The sequence below is a fragment of the Cheilinus undulatus genome, linkage group 23 (genome assembly GCF_018320785.1).
Source record: "Cheilinus undulatus linkage group 23, ASM1832078v1, whole genome shotgun sequence".
Lineage (NCBI taxonomy): Eukaryota > Metazoa > Chordata > Actinopteri > Labriformes > Labridae > Cheilinus > Cheilinus undulatus.
In genome coordinates, this window is record NC_054887.1 from 6,640,859 (window position 1) to 6,663,712 (window position 22,854).

The 22,854-nt window shown below is 40.3% G+C and overlaps 1 protein-coding gene across 5 annotated transcripts in view; it reads left to right on the forward strand.

Moving 5' to 3' along the window:
- Positions 1-22,854, forward strand: part of foxp2 (forkhead box P2) — a 160,275-nt gene that overhangs the window by 116,860 nt on the left and 20,561 nt on the right. For all 5 annotated transcript variants that reach the window (XM_041780762.1, XM_041780764.1, XM_041780765.1 and 2 more), the window contains 4 exons: positions 2,368-2,472; positions 11,688-11,775; positions 15,683-15,766; positions 22,392-22,599. In XM_041780762.1, the coding sequence (XP_041636696.1) occupies positions 2,368-2,472; positions 11,688-11,775; positions 15,683-15,766; positions 22,392-22,599 (485 nt within the window). The remainder of the gene's footprint in view (positions 1-2,367; positions 2,473-11,687; positions 11,776-15,682; positions 15,767-22,391; positions 22,600-22,854) is intronic.

Here is a 22,854-nt window from a genome sequence, read left to right on the forward strand (position 1 = left end):
ACTTTACAAGCTGGAATGGAGACAAAGCTGCAGCTCACTGGAGATTTCCAAATTTTGGGGATGCTAGCAGAAGTCACGCATTGGTCCACACTGCTGCTTTTGTTAAAACTGGAAAAGATCTGCTTTATAATTAGTGTTTTATAAACATATTTTTCTGTTTTTCTAACCTGTTTGGGCTTTGAGTTTAACCTCAGATGCACAGTCTTCCTTCTCCCTTAAGACCCTGCAGGAGTAATGCAGCACTTTAATGGGTCTTTTTGCTCAAAGCATTACTAGTCACTTCAAGTACTTGGTAAACAAAGAAACTGCACTTGAACAGTTATAAAAGTCTCCAAACCTTCAGGTATTAAAGCAATGGAAATTGCATCAGTGTTAAATTATATCATAACTTTAGAAACGCAAAATATCTGACTTGTATTTTTAATGAATTTGCAAAACAAACTCAAAACATCTTGGGTTAAAACAATCCTAAATGTGGACTCATTGACAAGTATTTGTGAAAACAAAAGTTATTTACTGTATCAACAGTTTATGTTTAAGTTTTTGGCATAGTCATGTCGTAGCAAAGTCCAAACAGTTACTGTTTTTGAATATGATTGTGGTAGTCCAAATGTTGATGCAGCAGCGTATCAGGATCCCGAATCATGCAATACTGTTATTATATCTTTGCAACATAATATAAATAATTTAATTTAAAAAGCATCTTAAAAAATGTCATCTCCACTTTTACTGTGTATCACTGATTGCAAAATTAATGTAATGTTATGATGTCATAACTGTTTGCCACTTATTGTACTGTATCATTGTATCATATCATCTTGTCTCATATCATATCCTGTCCTATCCTATCCTATATAATCCTATCGTATCATCTAGTCTCGCTATGTATCCTGTCCTATTGTATCCTATAATATGGTATCATATCATCTTGTCTCCTTTCATATCCTGTCTTATCGTATCCTGTGGAATCACATGGTATTATCTTGTCTCGCTTTGTATCTTGTCCCATCGTATCCTGTAGAATAGATCTTGGTCTCATTTCGTATCCTGTCCTATCGTATCCTATAGAATCATATCATCTTGTCTCATGTCATATCCTGTCCTATCATATCCTATAGAATTATATTGTATTATCTTGTTTCGTATCCTGTCTCATTGTATTCTTCAGATTTGATCATCTTGTCTCATTTTTTATCCTGTCCTATTGTATCCTGTAAAATCGTCTTGTATCATCTTTTCTCGTAATGTATGACGTCCTATCCTATCCTATCCTATCCTATCATATCATCTCATATCAAAATGTTTCCTAAGGAATCATATCATATCTTCTTGTCTTGTATCAAATTATCTTGTCACGTATTGTATCCTATCATGTCCTGTTGTATCATGTTGAGAATCTTGTCTTGTGTCATTTCTTTTCCTATCGTATCGTATTGCATCCTATCATCCTGTCTTGTATTCTTTATTATCTTATGGAGTCGTATCATGTTGTATGGTAGCATCTTCTCTTGTTTGCAGCGTATCCTATCATAATCTATCAAATTATATCGTACCACCTTGTCTTGTAACCTATCGTAACATCTTGTCCTATCCTATCGTATTATCTTGTCTCCTATCTTGTATCATATCCTGTCCCATCGTATCTTATCAAATTGTGTTGTGTCATCTTGCCTTGTATCCTTTGGTACTCTACGGAATGGTATCTTGTCCTATGGTGTCATCTTGTCTCGTATCCTCTCGTATCATCTTGTATCCTTTGGCATCCATCAGACTTATATCTGATCCTATCACATCATATTCATATTACACTGCATCATACTGTGACACTGCATTGTATTCTAATGTGTCATTGCAGGGTATCATAATGTATTGTTTCCTATATTGTTGCATAGCATCATACCGTATCATATGAATTTATCAATCCATACCAAACCATACGATACGATATCTTATCATACCATACATTTCATATGATATTGTATTGTGTCATATCATACTGCATATTGAATATTGTTTGTATGGTAAAGTATTGCATTGTATCTTATCGTATAACAGTATATCTTTGAATTTTGTTTATTTTTTATTGATACCTTTGCCAGTTCACACAACTTACTATTACTAAAGTAATCTGAAGTTGCTCCAAATGCTTCTTATCCCATCAATGTGTCCAAGCTGATGAGTACGGTAGTCATTATTGAGTTTTTTTTATAGCACATTCTAAACAAATCTGCTACAAATAGAACAGAATCTCTAACTATTATGAATGTACAGTCTGTTTGAAAGGTCTCCCCTGAACATCCTTCTTTTGTCATGTTTGTCACTTTTCTCATGTATTCCATTTTTCTTCCTCTTCTTCTCTTACTTCAGTTCACTACATGAAGAAAGCGGAGGGACCCACCCGCTGTACGGTCACGGTGTTTGTAAATGGCCCGGCTGTGAGAACATCTGCGAGGACTTCGGACAGTTCCTGAAGTAAGAACTCTGACTCAGAGATGTGATGTCTCCTCACCTCTCCTTGCTAGCACCACATGGGATTTTGAATGTCCGTACAAGAAGCTAATTTCTATTTCATTGTACCACACATAAAAGCCCCCCCACCCCACCCCATCCTCCTTACACCACAGCACCTCCTTTCTGCTGGTACAAAGAAAACATCATTGCCTTTCAAAGAGCACATTTTGACCTTCTAGACAGCCCGGTTGACAGGGTTCAGCTCTGGCAGCTCTGGATTCAAACCCACTCTGATCCATAACAAATCTCCTCCGTGGCGTGGAAGGGCCTGATAGGTTTGTGAGGGGGGAAAAAAGCGTCAAAAAGCTAATGGCAACTCACACGGCCGCACACTTACCTCCACAACAAAAGGGCCCCCATTCACTGTTGTCATGGTGCAGGCGCCGGAGCGAATGAACTCTTCATGCTCCATCAACAATTTAGTTAATTAGCTCATTTGTAATTGGCCGGCTTTGTTGCCTGGATGTTAGCGGGGGGACATCAAAGGAAGAAGGTGTTTGCAGCACTGCCGATTACAGGTTATCACATTGCCACTCACTGAGACTCCCTCTCTCTCTCCCGCCCTCTTTCTCTCTCTCTATCACTCTTTCCCTGGCTCCCTGCTCTCACACTGAAAAGAAAAGAAAAGGGGGAAAAGCTTTAATTTGAATATTCTAATTAGATTTGTAATTAACTGTGAAATAACGATCTGGCGAGTGTTTTTCACGGGCTGTAAATGTCCATGTGAATTTTGCATAAACTCTTGAAATCAGGACATTGTTCCGGCTTATTTTTTTTCTTTTCCAAATTATGCGTTTCTCAACTGTAATAAGTTGCAGAAGGTGGAAAAATGTACTGATACAAGAAAGTAGTCCACCCATGGGGAGCTGCTGCAGGATTTAGGTCAGGCTTTTTGCTAATGCTACAGCAAAGGTGTATCAGTGAAAATGACGGATAAATAAAGTGTTTTTAAAAGCGGTAGACATGACATTAAGCTGGGTTTTCACACTCTATCAACACTCACAATACAATCAAAAGAAGCCTAATTGACAGGCATGAGTTGAAATGAGTCTGAGGTGAATATATGTTGCATTTATGCCCTGACAAGAGTGTTTGCTTATCCCCTGTGAAAAATGTGCCACATACATGTCAAAGTCAATATCTGCTTCCTGCAGTAGACATCCATAGTTATGATTTTCGAAGCTGTGCTTATGGAAAGCCAGATTTCCGTGTGCAGCGCGTCGTCCTCTACCTGGAGCAAGAGTTTGCCTTGCAGCTTGGTCACAAACGTGTATGTGAGAAGGCAAGCCTGTGTCGGATTAGCAGGTTTTCTTGTCCTATCACCTCAGTACACTTACTTAAAGAAGACATCAGTCAATCCATGCGCACTGTACGCTCCGTTCACAAACAAAAAACCTAAGTCTGTGTGCTCTAAGGATGCTGTGTCCGGGGTAGCTTAGCTGGATATTTAGGTGAAGGGCAGAGGTGTAAGGTATAATGCGGCGAATCCGATAAGCTGGCGAGCCGATGCAAAAGGATGCAAGACAAACCGTGCAGGTAACTTGAAAGCGAGAGCACAGGTTGTCAGACGGTTTTGTAGGAACATTTGCTGCTACAAAACAGAACAGCGTCTTGGTTCACTTCCACACAAACACAAGCAAGTCAGAGGCTGGCTCTATACTGTAACCCAGCCGAGCACATGAAAACAGGCGCCAACAAAGCAACAGACTCGTCATCAGAACAAAGATGGCTGCTCGGTGGCGTGCCTCGGAGCAGTGATTGTCGGTGTCACAGGGAGAGCTTTCATGTTTCCCGGAGATGCCACTCGCGACACAGGCGCATGCACGCACACACAGGCGCGGTTTAAACGGGGTTACATAAAGCGGGTGTCAGATTTAGATGACAGTTTAGTCGGGTGTGGGTTACATGTGCGTGGAACGAGGCGGGGGGGCCTCGCTGTAGGAGCTCAGCTCAGCGGCGGTGACACGTTTAGTCATCTATTGTTTTGTTGCATGAAGAAACTTGTCAAGATCAGCATTTAATAGCTCCTCAGTGCTGCTTTTAAGTGTTCTCACCTGGAAACGGTAGCCGCGAGGTGGCTGGCACCCTGAATTAGCTCTCTGAAGTTCAAAATGAAGTGATATTGCTGGGAATGTTGCCTGAGCGGTGGGTGTATGTGTGCTGGTTTGTGTATGTGTGTATTTGTGTCAGTTACATGAAAAGAGAGAGAGGAACATTTATGCTATTAGTGCATGTGCTGAAGCTATTTTTGCAGAGAGCCTTTATGATAAACATAAAAATAGAAAATGCAATTAAAGCATGAACGTTTAGCCCTTTATATGTGTCATTTGCCTTGCTATGCAAAGACGTATGTGTCAGTACAAAACCTCCTTTAACTTACAGACGATTTTGTATAACCCTGTATACTTACTGATTCAACACTAAAACCACAATCAGAGTCAAATTTAAATGTAGTTGGGGCTGCTAAATTATGACAAAAGCTCCATTATTGAGCATAGGTACGCAGTGATTACTTATCCAATTTAGACACCCTTAACATTTAAAATAAATGAGTGGGAAAAACGGGATATAACAAAATAATGATAAACAGTCATGTGCAGAAGTTCAAGGCACGCAGGGTGGTAAGGATTCACCGCCGGGCCTGAGTGCCACAACCAAGGGGGTTGTCCAGAGTCAAGCTGTTGACGTATGTAAGTCACTCAGCAGCCAAGGTGAAGCTCGACAGCATTTTTTTGTAATCCAGGCCTTTTGACCCCTGGTGATACCGCCGGAGACTGCCAGTGGTTTTCAGGCCACTGGGACATCCATGGCATGACCAGGGGTCATGGCAACCCTACTGCCAGCCCAGATGGCACCCTAGGCCAATGGTTCCCAACATTTTTCCTTTGAGCCCCCCTTTACTTGTATCTAAGAAAACTTGAGCCCCTCCAGGACTGACAGAGAAAAAAATAGCAATACTTTATGGCCAAAATTGACATAAATTTTAGTCATTTTTTGTGTAAATCCAAACAAAGTAGCCCTAAACATGCATTCTTTATCCAAAAAACACTGTATGAGTTATTCATAAGTGTTATACCATGATTTCTGTTAATATCTACAGATCTAATTTTAACAACCTCAGAGAAGAAAGAGCCTCGCACCTCACTGAGATCTCTGGCACCCCCCTAAGAGGGTCCCAGACCCCAGGCTGGGAACCACAGCCTTAGGCCAATGGTTCTCAAGTGGTTAGTGCTAACCAAAAGTGGGCCAAGCTCTTTGCAGTGGGTCTGGAATGAGTTCCTGGAAAAAAGCAGAAAAAAGTCTAAGATATACGAAAGCCCTACATGGACACGCATGCATACTTTTTATTTTACTTAGTTTTCCCATGATAACAAGTACATTTGTGTAATTTTATTAAGGTTTTGACTTACTTATTCATTTTCTTGGAATCAAAAAGCTGGTTTTCTCAAGACATTCCAAGAGGATCTGGCTGCAGACCTCTATGGTGGGGAGTTTTGGGCTTAACTGTTGCAAACCTCTACAGTGGGGTGACCTCAACTGTGGGGCAGGGAGTGGCATGCATTAAGCAAGCCAGTACCAGAATGTTGTATATTTTCATACCTGCTGATTCCAATAATCCACCTTTCAGCTAATATCTGTAGATACCAATATCATGCTGATGACATTATGCATTTCTACTTGAGATGACAAAAGCCTTGAAGTTGGTCAGGCCGACTTCCAGGTGAGTCCTGCGACTCAAAATCTGAACCGGCTGAAAATCGCACATAGTACGCCCGGCTTCAGGTATATAGGGAATCCCTGGTGCTTCTAGTGTTAGCGCTGACCACTTTACGCCTCTCTTGGGTTTACAAGCACATGATTCTCCAGCATGTTCATGTCTCTTCCCCTCCGCTTTAGCCTTTCACCTCATATATCAATATCCTCCTGCCTCACACAAACACATACAGGCTCCCACACACTTAACTCCTCCACTCTCTGTCACTACTCTGCTCTCCTTATTACTGGCAGGGAGGCAGACTTCCATGTTAAAATGGCAAGCTCAGCCGCTAACCTGGTGTCTGTAACCCACTGCTAATTAAACCCACAAGGCAGCAACCAAGTGTCTCTGCCTCTACACACACATATATATATAAATACACACTGGCAGGCAGGCCCCTGGCCCCTGGATAGCTGAGCTCCTTCACTACCCCTCTGCATGTCTGCTGCACTGTGACAAGACCTTTAAAACGGGGGGCATTACTTATGCACCGCCACCATTGGGAGTGTATGTGCTTGTTTAGGTGTGGCATGTTTAAAGGCGATGTTTTTGTGTGTTTGTGCGCCACATCTAGACAGTCAGAAGACCGTTGTTTCTGTCTCCTGTGGGCCTCCATAGCCCCTGATAATACACACAGACAATTAGCACATATATGCTGGCTGGAGTAGATTTATTATCAGGCCCTTAGTGGACGTTGATGGCCTATACATATTCATATACACAGCTGTGGGGGAAAACCTTTGAGATGTTTTGTCCCCTTCTTTTAAATAGAAAATAAATTTCACCTGCCAGTTGAAAACGTCTGTTTCTCCCCCCATTCCTGTCCTCTTTTATCAGACTCTTTGGTATTTTGGGAGAAAGTCTTTTACTCCATTACTGAGAACAATAACCAAAATAAAAATTTCTACTTGTGAAGCATCAGATGAAATTCTTCACTGTTGAGTCAGATTTAATGCATTATACTTGCTTTTTACATCAACACAGTTTTGAATGCAGGACTTTAAGATGTAATAATGAATCTCTGTGGTGGTATTAGTCAGACTCTTTAAAATAAATACAATAATTTTCCCTGCAACTTTAACGGCATGTCTTTTAAGAGACCTACAACTGACATAAATCACTAATGATATCCCACCTGTTATTATTGCATTATTTTGTTTAAGTCTGCCGTTAATTTAGGAAGGCAGAGATTTTCCTCTGCATACTAACCTGAAATCATCTTCTTAATCAGTGTTTGGCTGCCTAATCACTACGATTCAGCGGTCCAAAAGCTGTCAGACTCCTTATTGGTCTAGTCGGTTCTGTTGGATTGAACAACTATAGTTTCCTTGCAGATACCGCCATGCAGCAACAGAGAACTCCAGATGGGGGGCGACTGGTGATTTCTGCATGGAGAAACACTACCAAAAGGCCATGTTTTGTTTTCAGCTCGCTGAAATTAAAAAAAATCTTAATTTTTAAGCTACTCTTCTGTCCTGACAGTAGAGAAATAGTCAGGCAAAAATAAAAAGGTTAAAAGAAAAAACTCTGGACAAGTGGACACTCAAGTATGATCTGTTTCCATAAAGCGGTCCAGTTTGGTTCAGTACAGCTTTTTCATGGTTTAGCTCATTAAACCTGTATTTCCTCAGGAAATCCGTCTCTTTTAAGAGATCAAGATAATTTGGCTCAGCTCAGTGGAGCCAAATGTTTGGCTTCCAAACAGCTCTGCATTTTAAAAAATGACAAAGGATGGAGGAAATGAAACTGGTACTTAAACAGGAGCTAGCTACAGTTGTTCACATTAAAGAGCCTTTCGTAGCATAGGCTTGTATTACAACATGAAATACACCACTCTCAATCATTTCAACTTTCTCTTTGTCTTTTTGGCAAGCAGCCCACGACCCCTCTTTATTGTCTCATGACCCCCCTAGGGTTCTTGACCCCCACTTCGGGAACCAATTGCCTAACTCACAACATTTATTTGGTTGATCACATAGTACCATTTCAATTAAAAGTACGTTTGTAAAAAAATGAGGATTTTTTTGGGCTCAGCTAGCCTCTTAGCTCAGTACAAGACTCCTCAAGACTCTTGTCTCCCCTCATCTGGCTATGATGCTAGAAGGTGCAGGACTGAATAAATTGTGACATCGGCTCCATGTCAGGTGAATCGGTTAAACCATGGAAAAAATCACTGTTTTTTAAAGTGTAGGGATTATACTCGTTGTACGTAGAAATTTTCTATTGATTATTGCAGCACATAGGTCCATTTAGAGCTTTGGCTCTCAACTGGTTGGGTGACATGACCAGTCACCACCTCCTTATGAGAAATTTCAAACTAAATTTTAAAAAGATTTCAACCATATGAACCTTACATGGAAAAAACATGTTTAAATAAGGATATATGACAGAACAAATGTGTCTGAAAGGCATTTGGTTACAGAAAAGCATGCATACACTTTATTTTTACTTCTATTTCTTAAGATTGAATTGAAGCACAGGCAGTTTCTTGAGGAATTACCTCATTCTCTTTGGAAAACCAGCTTTTTTATTCTGAAAAGAGAGGGAAAGTAAGGTAAAATTTTGTGTTAATTAATACAATGTACTTGCCAGTTCCACCCACTTTTAAAAAAAGTTGCCAACTATTGGACAAAAATGAGATGGGAAGCCTCCAACATCCCCAGCTTCATGAATATTCTTTCCTCTACCTTTGAAGGTGATTTCATTGAGTACCAGTGTTGACTTATGGTTTCTGTGCAACATAAACTTTGTCCCCCCTTTAATTCCAGGCACACATTCATGACCCACTGAAACTGGTTGGACCCATCCCACCAGTTGAACCACTGATTTGGAGTCTTAAATACTAACTTTACTCTGTTCCCATTCATTCCAAATGGCTCCCCCACTTGGAGACCTTTGCATGTCATCAGAATCCCATGACTGCCTATAAAAAGGGAAGTTTTTTTTTGGAGGTATGATATGAGTATGTAACTTCATCGTTTTTGGAGTGCTGGATGAAATATAGGGGCGCTTCAGGACAGCTATAAAGGGTCTAAAATCACATCCCAAAACAGCTGTTGAATTTCACCTTGTTATAAAGCAATAACTTAAGCCATATCCATAGTCGGATGTTATTACCAATAAGGAAAATCATATTTTACTGTGCAACCTCTCAGTCCTTTGAGTTAACTTTAAATGCAATACTTTTTACTTGAGTCAGTTTATTGGGTTGCAGTTTTTCTTCTACTTAAGTGAATTCTGACCCAAATAACTGTACTTTTACAAGAGTCTTATACTCTTCCACCTCTGCTTTTTATCCGCTCTGATATTTCTACCTTTGTCACATCTCTCAATCCTCATCTCCACCCTTCCTCATCACCAGTAATCCCTTCTTCAAGGCAGAGATAACAGCAAACAAACATTACACCTCGATGCCTCTGTTAAGACGTCTCCTTCTGTTTCTTTTCCTTTAAACTAATTTATTTCTTCTGTTTCCTACAAATGATTTAGATTTGTTTATGATTAGAGGCGACCAAACGGAAGCAAAGATCACAGCGGCAGTGTAATGACAATTTTCAAATGAGAAATTATACAAGAGAGAGGGGCTTGGAAGGAGATGAAACAAGAGATAAGAGTAAAAGGGATTTTATGTAATTAGAGAAGACGGTTTGTAGCTGAGAGAAGAGAGAAACACTGAGCACCTTTTTGCCCACATCTTGGTAAATAAGGTGTTCTTTTATTATTGTTTTCTGTCTGCCCTCCCCCTTCTGCTCATCACCTCCCCTCCTTCTTTTTTTGCCTTTGTGTGGCATTATTAATGCACAGTAGGACACGCTGCCATTTGAATATTTCATAAACGCATGTAGTAATCTGCCTGTAATCGCCTTGCTAACTGGCCAGCAGTGTAAGGTGTGTGCAGAGGAGAATAACAAGGCACACTGAAAACCAAACAAGCCAATGAGAGGCAAACTTGATCAAGATTTCTCTCCCCTTTTTTTTTTTGGTAATGAGGTATCTTCAGGGACAGCGAGCAGCCCGCTCCGTGCTTTTGAAGCAGCTGTAATTCATGACACACACCATACATCAAGTGCATAAGATAGCATTATGGGCAGTGAAATGAAAAGGGTATTTGCAACATTAGTTCCCTCATCCTGCGAGGGACGTGATTAAATGATTAATGTAATGCCCCCCCTTTTTTTGCATGCGCATTCTGAAACAGTAATTAGGCACAGGGATGGAGAAATCCACCATGTCCCGCCTACTCCTCTCCACTGCCCCTCCTGTTTTTTTTAACACCACCTCATTCTTGATTTTAAAATTTGGGCTTTAAAAAGTCAGGCTTTAAATGTTACAGGAGTCTGAGCAGGGATGAGATGGCTTTAAATTGGAAGGTATTGTGATAACAAATGCCCCGCTCACGGTTTGACTGACAGGCCGAGAGAAGCCAGCTCAGTGAGTTCTTGTTTTGCACAGATAAACAAAAAGTGAGCTGGTTTGAAAGACAATATGTGTGAAGCAATTGGTGTTTGTGCAGTGAAAGCAAGCGCGAGTGTCCTCGCATAAAGCGAAAGCAAAAGAGAGGGAGAGATTTTGCACTCCCTCTAATGCACTGGAGGCAGCGCTGTAAATGATCATTGAAGGGTCTGCAAGCTAACCTATAATTACTGCAGATAAAGTGGCAGCTCTGGCATTTCATAAGCATGCCTCCTCAAAGCTTGCTTTGTGAGTTTGTCACCAATGATCATTTAGATAGAGGCTCATTACCCAGCATCACAACACTTTAAAAACTCCTTTTTCCGCCCCATATTTGTGCGCATGTGTGCTCTATCAGGAATAAAGGTCTATCTTAATGGCGAGGCTCTTTTGTGTCCTACAGACGAAATCCAATCAAGACCAAAAAAAGAAAAAAACCCTCATTGACTGCTATGGCTGTCTGGTTTGCCTTTTTCCTTCTAATGAGGCGAACACACCAGATACATTTAATATGTCTGCCTGCCCGGATAATGCAACCTTCAGATGAGGAGCTGCTTTTGTGTGTCAAATGTTGCCGGTGTTAAATTGTGCGTATTGTTTTCGGTAAACGAAGGAGACAAAAGGCGTACTGCTGGGCTAGCATCTTTTATTCTCTGTAGAAAGCAGCGTGCAGGGTGGCACTGAAGTTAGCCATCGAAACTGACGCGGGCCTATTGTGATGTTAAACACGGCTCCACACACCAACATGTTACTTCTAATTACCTCATTTCACAGCAGAACAATGGTTCCTATGGATGATTGTCCCACTATAGAAATATTATCATTTAAGACAAAACAGCGCTGAAGATGATACTGCCATTATCGTCCTCCATAATTTGGATCATCCTGAAAATGAGTGCACTTTTTTTGTCCTAGACTTTAAGGTTGGTGTATCATATCTCTGTATATTTCTCTGTTTTTCCTCCAGGCATCTAAACAATGAGCACGCCCTCGATGACCGGAGCACAGCCCAGTGTAGAGTCCAAATGCAAGTCGTACAGCAGCTGGAAATACAAGTAAGTTTCCTTTAAAGATACAATACGTAGAATTTTTGCACTGAAATATCTGTATTTATTTAAAAAGTGACCATTCCCTTGTTGAAGTCTTACAGTATCTCAGATTTTTTCTCAAGTATTAAAAATGTGAGTAATTCTTAATTTTTATGATCTTAACGGGACGTGTCCCGTTATTGAGGCTGCCATCAGTAACATGGAAACCCCCACACTCTGCATGTCTAGTGAGTTGACACCAGCACTTTTTAGCACCATCCACCTCCATGGCCTCCTTTTCAATACTACTTTCTGTTTTCCCAATACTACTTCCTGTTTTCCCAATACTACTTCCTGTTTTCCCAATACTGCTTCCTGTTTTACTCTGTTTCCATGAGGAAGATGGGACTAAAATTAGTTTGCCAATGATAAAAACTCTGACGTAAATTAAGAAAAGTTTTTCGTTACAGAGACTAAAGTATTACTGCTGGACTGGCGGACATTTAACTTCCATGGTATTTCTCTGCTTTGTGTCGATCCCGCTGTCTGTTGAAATAACCAGAGAAGAGAAAGCAAAAGGAGGGGGCGTGAGACAGAGAGAGGTAGAGTAAAACTGCAGCTCCTCTCTGTTTTCCAGCAGTAGTCTTAACAATAAATTAAACTAAAATGCAGTCGGCCTTCCTTTTAAATGCTGTTGAGCCACTTAGACTTGTGATATTTGCCTCTGTTGCTCCAGTAAAGTGATTCTCCTCAGTCCTGGTCAGAGCAGCTGTTACGAAGAAAACCTCGCAAACCTTATAGTAAGTCCTGTTTGTTAAAAACGTTAATCCAAAGTTGAAATCCGGGAGATAAACACTAAGTAGCAAACTAATAAGGTGACATCTGGTTACATTATGATAAGTTAAAAGACGGCTGGGAATATTGACCATTATGAATGTCAAAGTCAACTCCTTATAACATTTTGTTCAAATATAATGAGAAAGTAACAATTCGTTTTTTGGCAAGAAAACTGAATAAATGCAGTCTTTTAAAGGAGAAATATGTTTACGCTACGAGTTCAGTTACAAACACATTGTTGTTTTAACTTTCCACCGACTAATACATATATATTTCTATTGATATTATTATTGTTATTGATAAGGTGTGTAAGAATACACATAAACCTGTTTTTTCTCCAGTTTATTTTAGATTAATAAGTAGGCTATTGATAGTGCATTATGAGTGTTCATTGAAACTTTACAGTTCATCTGGTAAAATTATTTTAAAATGAAAATGTTGTAACTAAAAGTAAAAGACCAATACGTGTGAACTTTTAATTGGCTAAAACTGGACTGATGTGTTTTTCAGTTTTCATTTACTAAAACTGTGAAAAGTGAGCAGGGCTAAAAAGTGACTAAAACAAAAAAAAGTATTAGAATTAAAATTGAGACTAAATGTAAAAATAGAGGCCAAAACTAACACTGAAATACACATGAAAGCGCACTTCCACATTCACGCTGAAAGCGTTCCCAGAGTGCATGTTCTTCCGTTTTCAACATGAACATGGAAGTGCACTTTTTAGTGCATTTATTTTATTTTATTTTATTCTATTGCAAATATGACCATAGAAAAGGAAAAAAAATACAGAATAAAACAAGAAATACAATACATGCAGATCATGATAACTTCGAAGTCATATTATAATTACAGAAATGTGCCAGCTTCTAATCTGAATTGGTAAGTTGTAAAAAAGTTGTCAATTTCTCTATCATTGTGAGAATATAGCAACGTAAACGAAACAATGGAGACAGGTGGAGCTGGGCTGCTGTTTTGATTGAAAGCCCCCCTGGCGGTGGAATTTTACAGACAAAAGCTCCTGTGTTTGATTTTTATCTGGTAATGGAGGAGGCTGACACTGATGCCAATGCCTCTTCATTACCTAAGAATGCAAACAAGACCATGAGAGAAAGCACTGACTATGTTTATATAGTTATTATCAGGTGTCTCTAAACCCTGCTGAAGGGTAGGTGTCAGATAAGGTGAAGTAACTTTGTTCACCTGTAGGTAGATCTGGTTTACAATGAGTGAGTCAGCCTCCTTTCATACACAATCAACAGCACAGGAAAGGACCAAACATGATAAAGTGGCTATGGTGCTTAAAATTTAAGAAAGGGTAACCCTAAAGCTAGATGAAGGTAAGAATATGTCATGGATCAGATGAGTTGATTGGCAGCATACAGCCTTGCTATTCTAAGCTACACTTTTTAAATTTTACGTGATAAAGGATTGGATTTTTCAGATACTTTAAAATTCCTAACAGGAGCTTTAAAGAGTAAAAATACAAGTCACTGTAGAGCGGGAACAAAGCTAAATTCTGCACATTGTCATATTTTTCTATAGCTGACTCATTCCTCATTTAAGTCCCTAATCATCCAGTCAAACTTTATTTTCTAAACTTGTGTGAGCGACAGAAAGGCCACACTATGGTCCGCTTAGTCTTTCCAGACAAGCAGGACCTGCAGAATTCAACAAAGCCCCCAAACAAAGGAATCCTCGGGCCTTACAACGAAAGCCATTATGGCTGTTTTAATTGAATTAAGCGTGTGCTTTATTTTCTCTTCTGCTTTTTTTTCCTCCTCCTCTTTTTCTTTCCAATTAATAGCGAGCGCATCTCTCTCGGTCTGCTGTGTTAATTAACTGCACTTTGCACCTGAAGAAAGCTCAAAAGGAGGGAACTATTTTCAGTAGGTGGAGCGTGACCTTATTAAGAAGTCATGCTGGCTAGATAATGAGAGCGCTGATTGAGCGACATTATTACTCAGCACTGCAGACAAGCGCGCGTCTTCTTTTGGAAACAAATAGAAATGTATGTTTTAAAGTTAGCTCAAATGCAGTAAAAGTCTGAAGGTTAAAATCAGGCCTTGTATCGCTGCATAATTTTGGTCAGGGCATCTCTTTTTCCTGCTATTATTATTCAATTAGAATCATAAACATGATGGCAAAGGTGTTTAAAAAAGAGATCAGACTGTAAATGTGTTCTTAAGCTTTCTATTAAAGTGTTTCCTCAAACATGGACTTATTTTCAGCTCTGATAACAATTAGTATTTAAATTTTCATCCAGGGGCTTTTAGAAGTAAATAAATTCAGCTTGCATGTAAAAAATACAACAGAAAAAGGAATTTATGTTATTTATTCAGTATTATTTCATTATCTGTGTCTTGTTTTTCAGCCAGACTCAAAACTGCTGAAGCTTGAGCTTTACAGTGTGACCAATTACAGCATTGCACTTGTGTTGTCTGCCCTGTTTCTCCTCGTTTCTCCTGTTTCTTTTACTCCCACCATCCCTCTCTTCTCTCTTTCCACGAGAGCCGTCACTAGTAATGAGACCCAGCTCTGTGTATGAACGCCCACTTGCTTGTCTGTTTTCTCCTCGTATGTGTATATTAACAGTGAGAGGGGGGTGTCGAGCCTTTCACACGGTCTGGTCCCTGTCACTCCCTGTGAATTAGATTGATGATAGGCGATGGCCGGGGCCACTAACTGGACCGGGGAGGCGGGGCCACCTGGCACCCTGTTTGGAAGACCCCTTCACCTCTCAGCAGCTGCTGGCTGCGCTCCATCCCCCTAACAGTGTCCACAGGACTTTGAGCAGACACCCAGGACCGCCTAATTTATGGCCCAACTAGCTTGTTACTGTCAGGAGCCTTTCGCTGACCTAAATTTCGCTATTGACAAAAAGATGAAATGCTATTTGTTTAGCCTGACCTGTCTGCACCCGCTCCCCTCCCTCCTCCCCAGCCTCTCGTATTCTCCTTACATCCCTAGAACAGCTGTTTCGCTCATATCAAAGCTTTTTCTTTCTTTTCTTTTTCCACCACAATCCTCCATCTTTTTTCCCTCTCCTCCACTCTAATCCACTCTAATGCACTCTCTTCTTCTCCTTCTCTCTTAACAGCTTTCTAAAGAACGTGAGCGTCTTCAGGCGATGATGACCCACTTGCACATGCGGCCCTCGGAACCCAAGTCATCTCCCAAACCAGTGAGTGCATATTGCTCCGGCTAGCATAAACAAGCCTGCCTCTGAATGAGTCCCTCCTCACACATACACAGAAATGAACAGTTTAACCACCAGGCAGTGAGTGACAGAAGATGAAAGACGAGGGGGGAATGGGGATTTGTAATACTGAGGACAATAGAGTTTGGAAGTGTATTAGATGGCGAAGCGGAGCGGAGTCCTCAGCTAAAACGCAGGGTCATTTCTCCAAGATGGATATAATCGCCAAAACAACCTGTTGGCTGCTGATGACTGTTTGGCTCAGTGGCCGCAGCAGCTCTCCAAAGTGGGATGAGAGCGGAGAAGATATGTCATTTTAACAACAAACACCTGAAAATTACAGACGAGTGTCGAAGACAGTGTGATGTTGACATAAATACCCACAATGCAGCTGAAATTGGTTGCAGAAGCGAAATCCAAAATTGTAAAAGAGGTCATGATGCTATTCCACATTTTGTTTCTCTTGAATTTTACTTTTAGATCGAAGCTGCTTTCAAATTTAACATTAACACTAGAGAGACCATGGCGGTCATTTTGGCTGTTTTCACATCTAATATGTACAACTGCTGAATTAAATGTCGCAATACTGCTAGCCCCTGATTTTTCCTAGAAGTGGCATCATTTTGATTAACTATCCTACCTTAGCAAATTGCAAAAAAAGACAAAAAATAGGACCACTTCTACATAGAAAGACCACAGGCAGTTATTGTGAGTGCGCAGGTTTTACTTTTGATGATTTTTTCTGCATCAGCAGCTGTATCCTACTAACTAGGCAACATTCATTGTTTATAACATGTTTATCATTGAAAAATCTCACTATTTAGCAGGTGAACAGACTGACTGTATTTACAGACATGTCGTTGACTATGATCAGGGTCACAGCCCACTTTGTTAGAGCACTGTGGGCTTAAAACAAGCAAGACGTGAGCTGAAATCAGTTCTTAAAGCAGTTGCTCTGTATTTACAGACAAGTCTTTGACCACGATAAGTCACAGCCGACTTTGTTTAACACTTTGGGCTAAAAGAAAGCAACTCATGCATTGGAATCAGTCCTTTAAGCAGTTTCTCTGTATTTACAGGTACATCATTGACCACAATCAGAGTCACAGCCCACTTTTTTTAAGCAATTTGGGCTCAAAACAAAGAAAGTCATTAGTTGAAACCCCTTCTTTAGGCAGTTGTTCTGTATTTACACACATGTCGTTAACCATGATCAGAGTCACAGCCCCTTTTGTTGGAGCACTGTGGGTTTAAAAAAAGCAAAACGTGAGCTGAAATCAGTCCTTTAAGCAGTGGCTCTGTATTTACAGACACATCTTTGACCACGATAAGAGTCACACTTCACTTTGGTTAAGCAATTTGGGATAAAAACAAGCAAGTCATTAGTTGAAACCCTTTCTTTACGCAGTTGTTCTGTATTTACAGATGATCAGAGTCACAGCCCACTTTGCTGGTGCACTGTGGGCTTTAAACAAGCAGGTACTAAGTTGAAATCAGTCCTTTAAGTAGTTGCTCTCTATTTACAGCTACATCGTTGACCATGATCAGCCACAACCCACTTAAACTAGGCTAAGGAGGTTTAAGGCTGCTATTTTTTATGCTAGTCAGGATAAAGCTGCCACTCTGTGGTGCTGATCAAATGACAGGCTGGTTTAAATGACAGTTTCACAGCTGTTATGAAGAACCACATCAGAAAACATTATTGAGGCTGCCATCATGGTTTCATTAACCTTTTTTTTTTTGGTTAAAAATAAAGCTCATTATTTCAGTACAGAGAAGTTGAACCAAACATGTAAAATTTGCATTGAAAGTAAAAATTGAAAAATAATTCCATCAAAATAATATTGACAATATTATATATAAAAGTGCACTTTGACATAGCTAGCTTTAGCTTAGCTTATAACATTTCTCCTGAGCGAAGCTCTGACATTGTAAAGCATAAACAACCTATTCATATTTTAGAAAAATGAGCAAATATGTTTTTGCTCTTTAAGTTAGAAAATTTGTCAAACACAGTAGGAGGTAAAAGCTCTGGAGTATTTATCCAAAAAGTCACACACTAACTTTCTGGTGATCAGGACTACAATTTCTCCTACAAAATATTATTTTCTATAAACAGTTTTCTTATGATCCCCTTTTGTGGCTTTACTTTAGCCACAAAAGGGGATCAGATTTAACTATTTAGTTATCAAATCAGACACAACCAGTTGTTATTTTCTTGTCCTGAGAGTGTTAGATGAATTATCCGTTGCACATACAGTTGTTTTATAGGGAAGGATTAGTTTTTGCTGTATTTGATGACAAATAACATTAAAAGATATCCCAACATAATAAATGTACTTTTGTTTGTACTGGGTATCTATCATCACAGGTAAGAGTTTCTAATCTAGCAGCTTTTTGAAGTCTTCCTTGTAGGTTTGGAAGTTTGGCCTTTCTTGTGTTAAGATGCATTTTTTGTAAACATTATTCCTGCTAATTTTAGAAATATTTGAGTCCTAAACATTATGAGCATGTTTCTGCTGCTTACTGAGTGTCTGCTTTCAATAGCTTAATTTTCATCATCAACTCTCATCATAGAATATAGATAATCACAAGATAGCATAATTATCCCATAATTCCATCAGGAATCAAACTCCCTTTTTATTATTCACTCTCTCCTCTTCTCTTTCTGTTTCTCTTTTTAGCTTTTTTTATCATCAAAACTCCAGCAGCTTGGTTCCATCTCGTCCAATAAAGAATTTGCAGCCTATAATCCATGCCTGAATATGAATGAATGATGCTAATGAAGTATTGCATTACATAAAGCACACATGAAAGAGCAGCTAATTGCATTTGATGGTGGGGGCAATTCAGACAGAATTCTTAAACGAACAGTTAAGTCTTCAGTTTTAAAGCTCCCTGATTTTTTTTTTAAGGGGCGGTTACGTGAAGATTTAGTGCAGGAGGAAGTTAGTGAACATAAGCGTCAGAGGTGTTTGATAAATATTAAAAGCCTGGAAATAAGTCCTATTTTCTACCTCAAACAACCAAAGCCAGGAGGGTGCAAGACACCACTGCACTGTCTCAATTTTGACCCCATTTTATTCCCTGAATCACACTTCATTAAGTGCTACCTTTTGGCCATGCCATGGATGTGAATCAAAGTTAGCAAAGCTGGAAGTTCTGCATAATAAGATCTCTCTCGCTCTTCCTTTCTCTCTCTCCCAACCTTGAGAGTGTATTCAGATGAGCAAGAGGTGACAAAATGTGGGTTCTCAACCTCTTACTCCTCAATCCATTTGACAGTAATCAATTCAGCTCTGTAAAAAATGGGATTGCATGCCTGCAAACATGTCACGCTTGTTGCTGCAGTAAATAGGCAGCAAAAAGGACAGGAAATTATGTTTTAACATTATAAATATACATGCCTTTACACACATATGAAGGCATGTTCTTTGAATTTTGTTTGCATATTTTTAAGGCAACATACAGTATGTTGTATAAAAGTTGTTTGTATGAAAAAGGACAAAAATGGAAATTTAGGAAGAGATTATTTTAAATTTACCAGATAGAAACAGTCTAACCTTTTACATGTATAATTGGATAAATATGATTTCTATTCCGCTCCAATACTTCTTAAACCCTCATTCCTGCTTCTCAGCAGAGGTCTGTATATGCAACCAGACCTTGTCCTAACCCATCACTGTATCAGCTCATTACAGCCAAGTGGGCATATAATTATCTGCAAACCCCTACATGCAGTGGAGTCTCTCAAACTTGACATTTTATCCTATTTATCAACACATGCCACAAATGACTGCTGATACCTTCTCCTCAGCCCCGCTCCTCCATCGCTCAGCGCCTTCGGCCCCACATTCCCTTCCATCTTTCAAGTCGCTTTTAATTTGAACTCTCGCAAACGGATGCATTCCACTTGTAGACTCACAATTAAGGCAATTTGGTTTGAATATGTAACGATGTCATTACCATTCCGGCTAAATTAGCGCAGAGACTAAAAGGTCAGTTAGGAATTTTCCAGTCGGTTAGAGTCACTCACATGAGATTTGGGGAGCGAAGGCGAAAGTGGTGGAAAAGCCGGACGATTATCGAGCGCTGTTGGCATTCGTGCCAGAGGTGACGAACGCGCTGCGGTCCGTCATGTTGAAGGAGACAAAGACAGAGTGAATGAGAGTGTGTCTGAAGTCACTACAACTGTCTATGAAGTGTCTGTTCAATCATTCTAAGAGGAAAAACACAAACTTGTTCCTCTGCCTTGTGCAATGGAAGTCTTACTGAATTAGGGCTGATAAATCTACTTTAACTATAATCTCTGATAGAGTAAGAGGGACTTTCAGCTGTGGGATAATGTTTCAAGTTCTTGGATCCATTCATAAAGTTAAACAGAGCCCAGTCTTAGGGTCCCCAGGGGGGAATTTAGAGCAGCAGCATTACAATAAATCCAGAAAAGAAAAGTTTTAAACAATATGTGCAGTATGTGTATGTTGATATACAAAATTAAACACGATAGACAGGCTGTCTAAAATATAGGTCTCAGATATTGACAGTAAGTAAGTAATATACGAACCAAGCTGTACAATTAAAGTTTAAAAAATTAAAGGCGAGAATGGTTGTAGTGCAGAAACAATTTTACAGCTGTGACTGTTGAGCGGTCTTTAGAGTAACTCTGTGACTGTTGAGTGGACATCAGAGTGAATCTGTGAATGCTGAGTGGTCATCAGAATGACTCTGTGACTGTTGAGTGGACATCAGAGTGAATCTGTGAATGCTGAGTGGTCATCAGAATGACTCTGTGACTGTTGAGTGGACATCAGAGTGACTCCGTGGCTGTTGAGTGGACATCAGAGTGACTCTGTGACTGTTCAGTGGACATCAGAGTGACTCTGTGACTGCTGAGTGGTCATCAGAATGACTATGTGACTGTTGAGTGGACATCAGAGTGACTCTGTGGCTGCTGAGTGGTCATCAGAATGACTCTGTGACTGTTGAGTGGACATCAGAGGTGGTCCATGACTGTTGAGTGGTCTTTAGAGAAACTCTGTGACTGTTGAGCAGTCATTGGAGTGACTCTGTGACTATTTTTTCACAAATTTGTCATCACAACTACATTATCACTTTCCTAATCTTCCTTTTAGACATGAAATTATGGCCTGGGCATTTTGTTCTTTGTTTGATGTGTCAACAAAGTCCCAATAATCTAAATCCAGTTTGTCATACCGTACTCATTACGAAGGCTCTCTGTGAGTCTAATATCTTCAGGGGACCTCAATCCTTTTACAGCTCCTGCAAGACAAAGCAGCAAAGAATTCTAGATGAACCTTTTCCATCCAGTGGTCCAGTTTGGTTGGGTACAATAAGTCACTAACCTTGCAAAGCAGATGGATACACCTGTTTCCTTGTTTCTCAATGGCAAATCCATCTTGCAAAGCTCCTGTCTGAACCATTTGGGCCCGGTTAGAAAGTGACAGGACCAATCAGCGAGCGAGGGGCAGTACTTTTGGGTGCAGTGGAGTCATGATGCAAGCAAGCAGCAACAAGAGGCCTGTGCTGTTATGGCAGTCTTTATTCAGATTGAGATCATTTAGCTCAGCTCAGTAATAAAGGTCTGTCTTTTGGCTCCCAAACAGCTCTTCATTTTGTACCAGTTTGGCCTTGTTAAACATGGATTACATAGAGACAAAAGTGGAAGAAAGGAGACTCACTCTTGAACAGGAGCCAGCTCCTGTGGTTCACTCTAAGGAGCCAGCTGGTAGATTGGGCTTGTTTGTGAATGATACGGCATTACTTGCTTGCTTGCTTACCCGTCAAGTTTATTTGCTTAATCGTGCATCACTGCTTCTATTCAGCTAAGTTTTCTAAACTCATTTTAGGGTTACATGGGGTTAACACATCTTTCATTTTAACTGGTAGACAGAGGGTATTTACCCAATGTCAGGAATAATCTTGAATGGCAAATCAGCTGGGTTTATCCAACAGGATTTTTACACCCATGCTGCAAATCTTCTTTAATAGCAGGATCTTTGGCTGGACTCCAATGTCTTTAACAAAAGGGCCCATATCGTACCACTTCAGTCACATTTGTAACTTCGGTTCTTCCTTTGATACCAAAGTGGGCCATAACACCACGAGCAGGCTTGAGCTTCTGCAGGGTCAGATAACCCATGTTGAACAATTCAGACATACAGCAAACAAGGTTTTACCAGCCAATTGCTTCAGACAGAAAGGATTATGGGTGGTTGTGTTGGGGGAAAGATGGAACAGGAGGGAGGGAGTGTGGGAGAGAGGGAGGGAGGGAGTGATAAATAGAGAGATAAAGAGAGATGGGGCCGGGATAACACAGAGGCTGATCGTTGGATAATCTTGAACAGCGTGCTCTAATTAGAATTCTTATGATACAATTTGGTGGTTGTAATTAGTGGAGATGGGCTGGCTCCTCTCCACGAGCCTTGTTAGTGGAAACACAGCTGTGTTAGAGAGGAGGAGAGCAGACACTCGGCTCTGTCAGAGAAACCACAAAATAATGCCTTCCTCTCTCTCCCTCTCTCTTTCTCTGTCTCTCCCCCTCCCTTCCCCCTTGCTTCTTCTATTTGTGTCTGTCTCTTCTCCACTTCAGCTCAACTTGGTGTCCAGCGTCACCATGTCCAAGAACTTGCCCTCAGCATCGCCCCCCAACTTACCTCAGACGCCCACCACGCCCACAGCACCCATCACACCAATGGCTGCCATGCCTCAGGTGCCATCAGTACTGGGAGGAGCGAACGTGCCCAGCATGGGAGCCATGCGTAGACGCCACTCGGACAAATACTCCATGCCTCTTTCAGGTAGGACCAACTACTCAGCACTGCATGTCAAACACACACTCTATACACAATATCATATTTTATCGTACAATGCCATACCATATCGTATCATTTACAGTAATGATTTTCAACCTTTTTGCCCTTGAGCCCACCTTTACTATATTAAAGAAAATTTGAGCCCAACCCCACCAGGACACACACAAAAGAAAGTGGGATACACTGTGTCACAATTAACCTCAACTTTAAATCTTTTGTTGTTTAAATACCAAAAAAAGC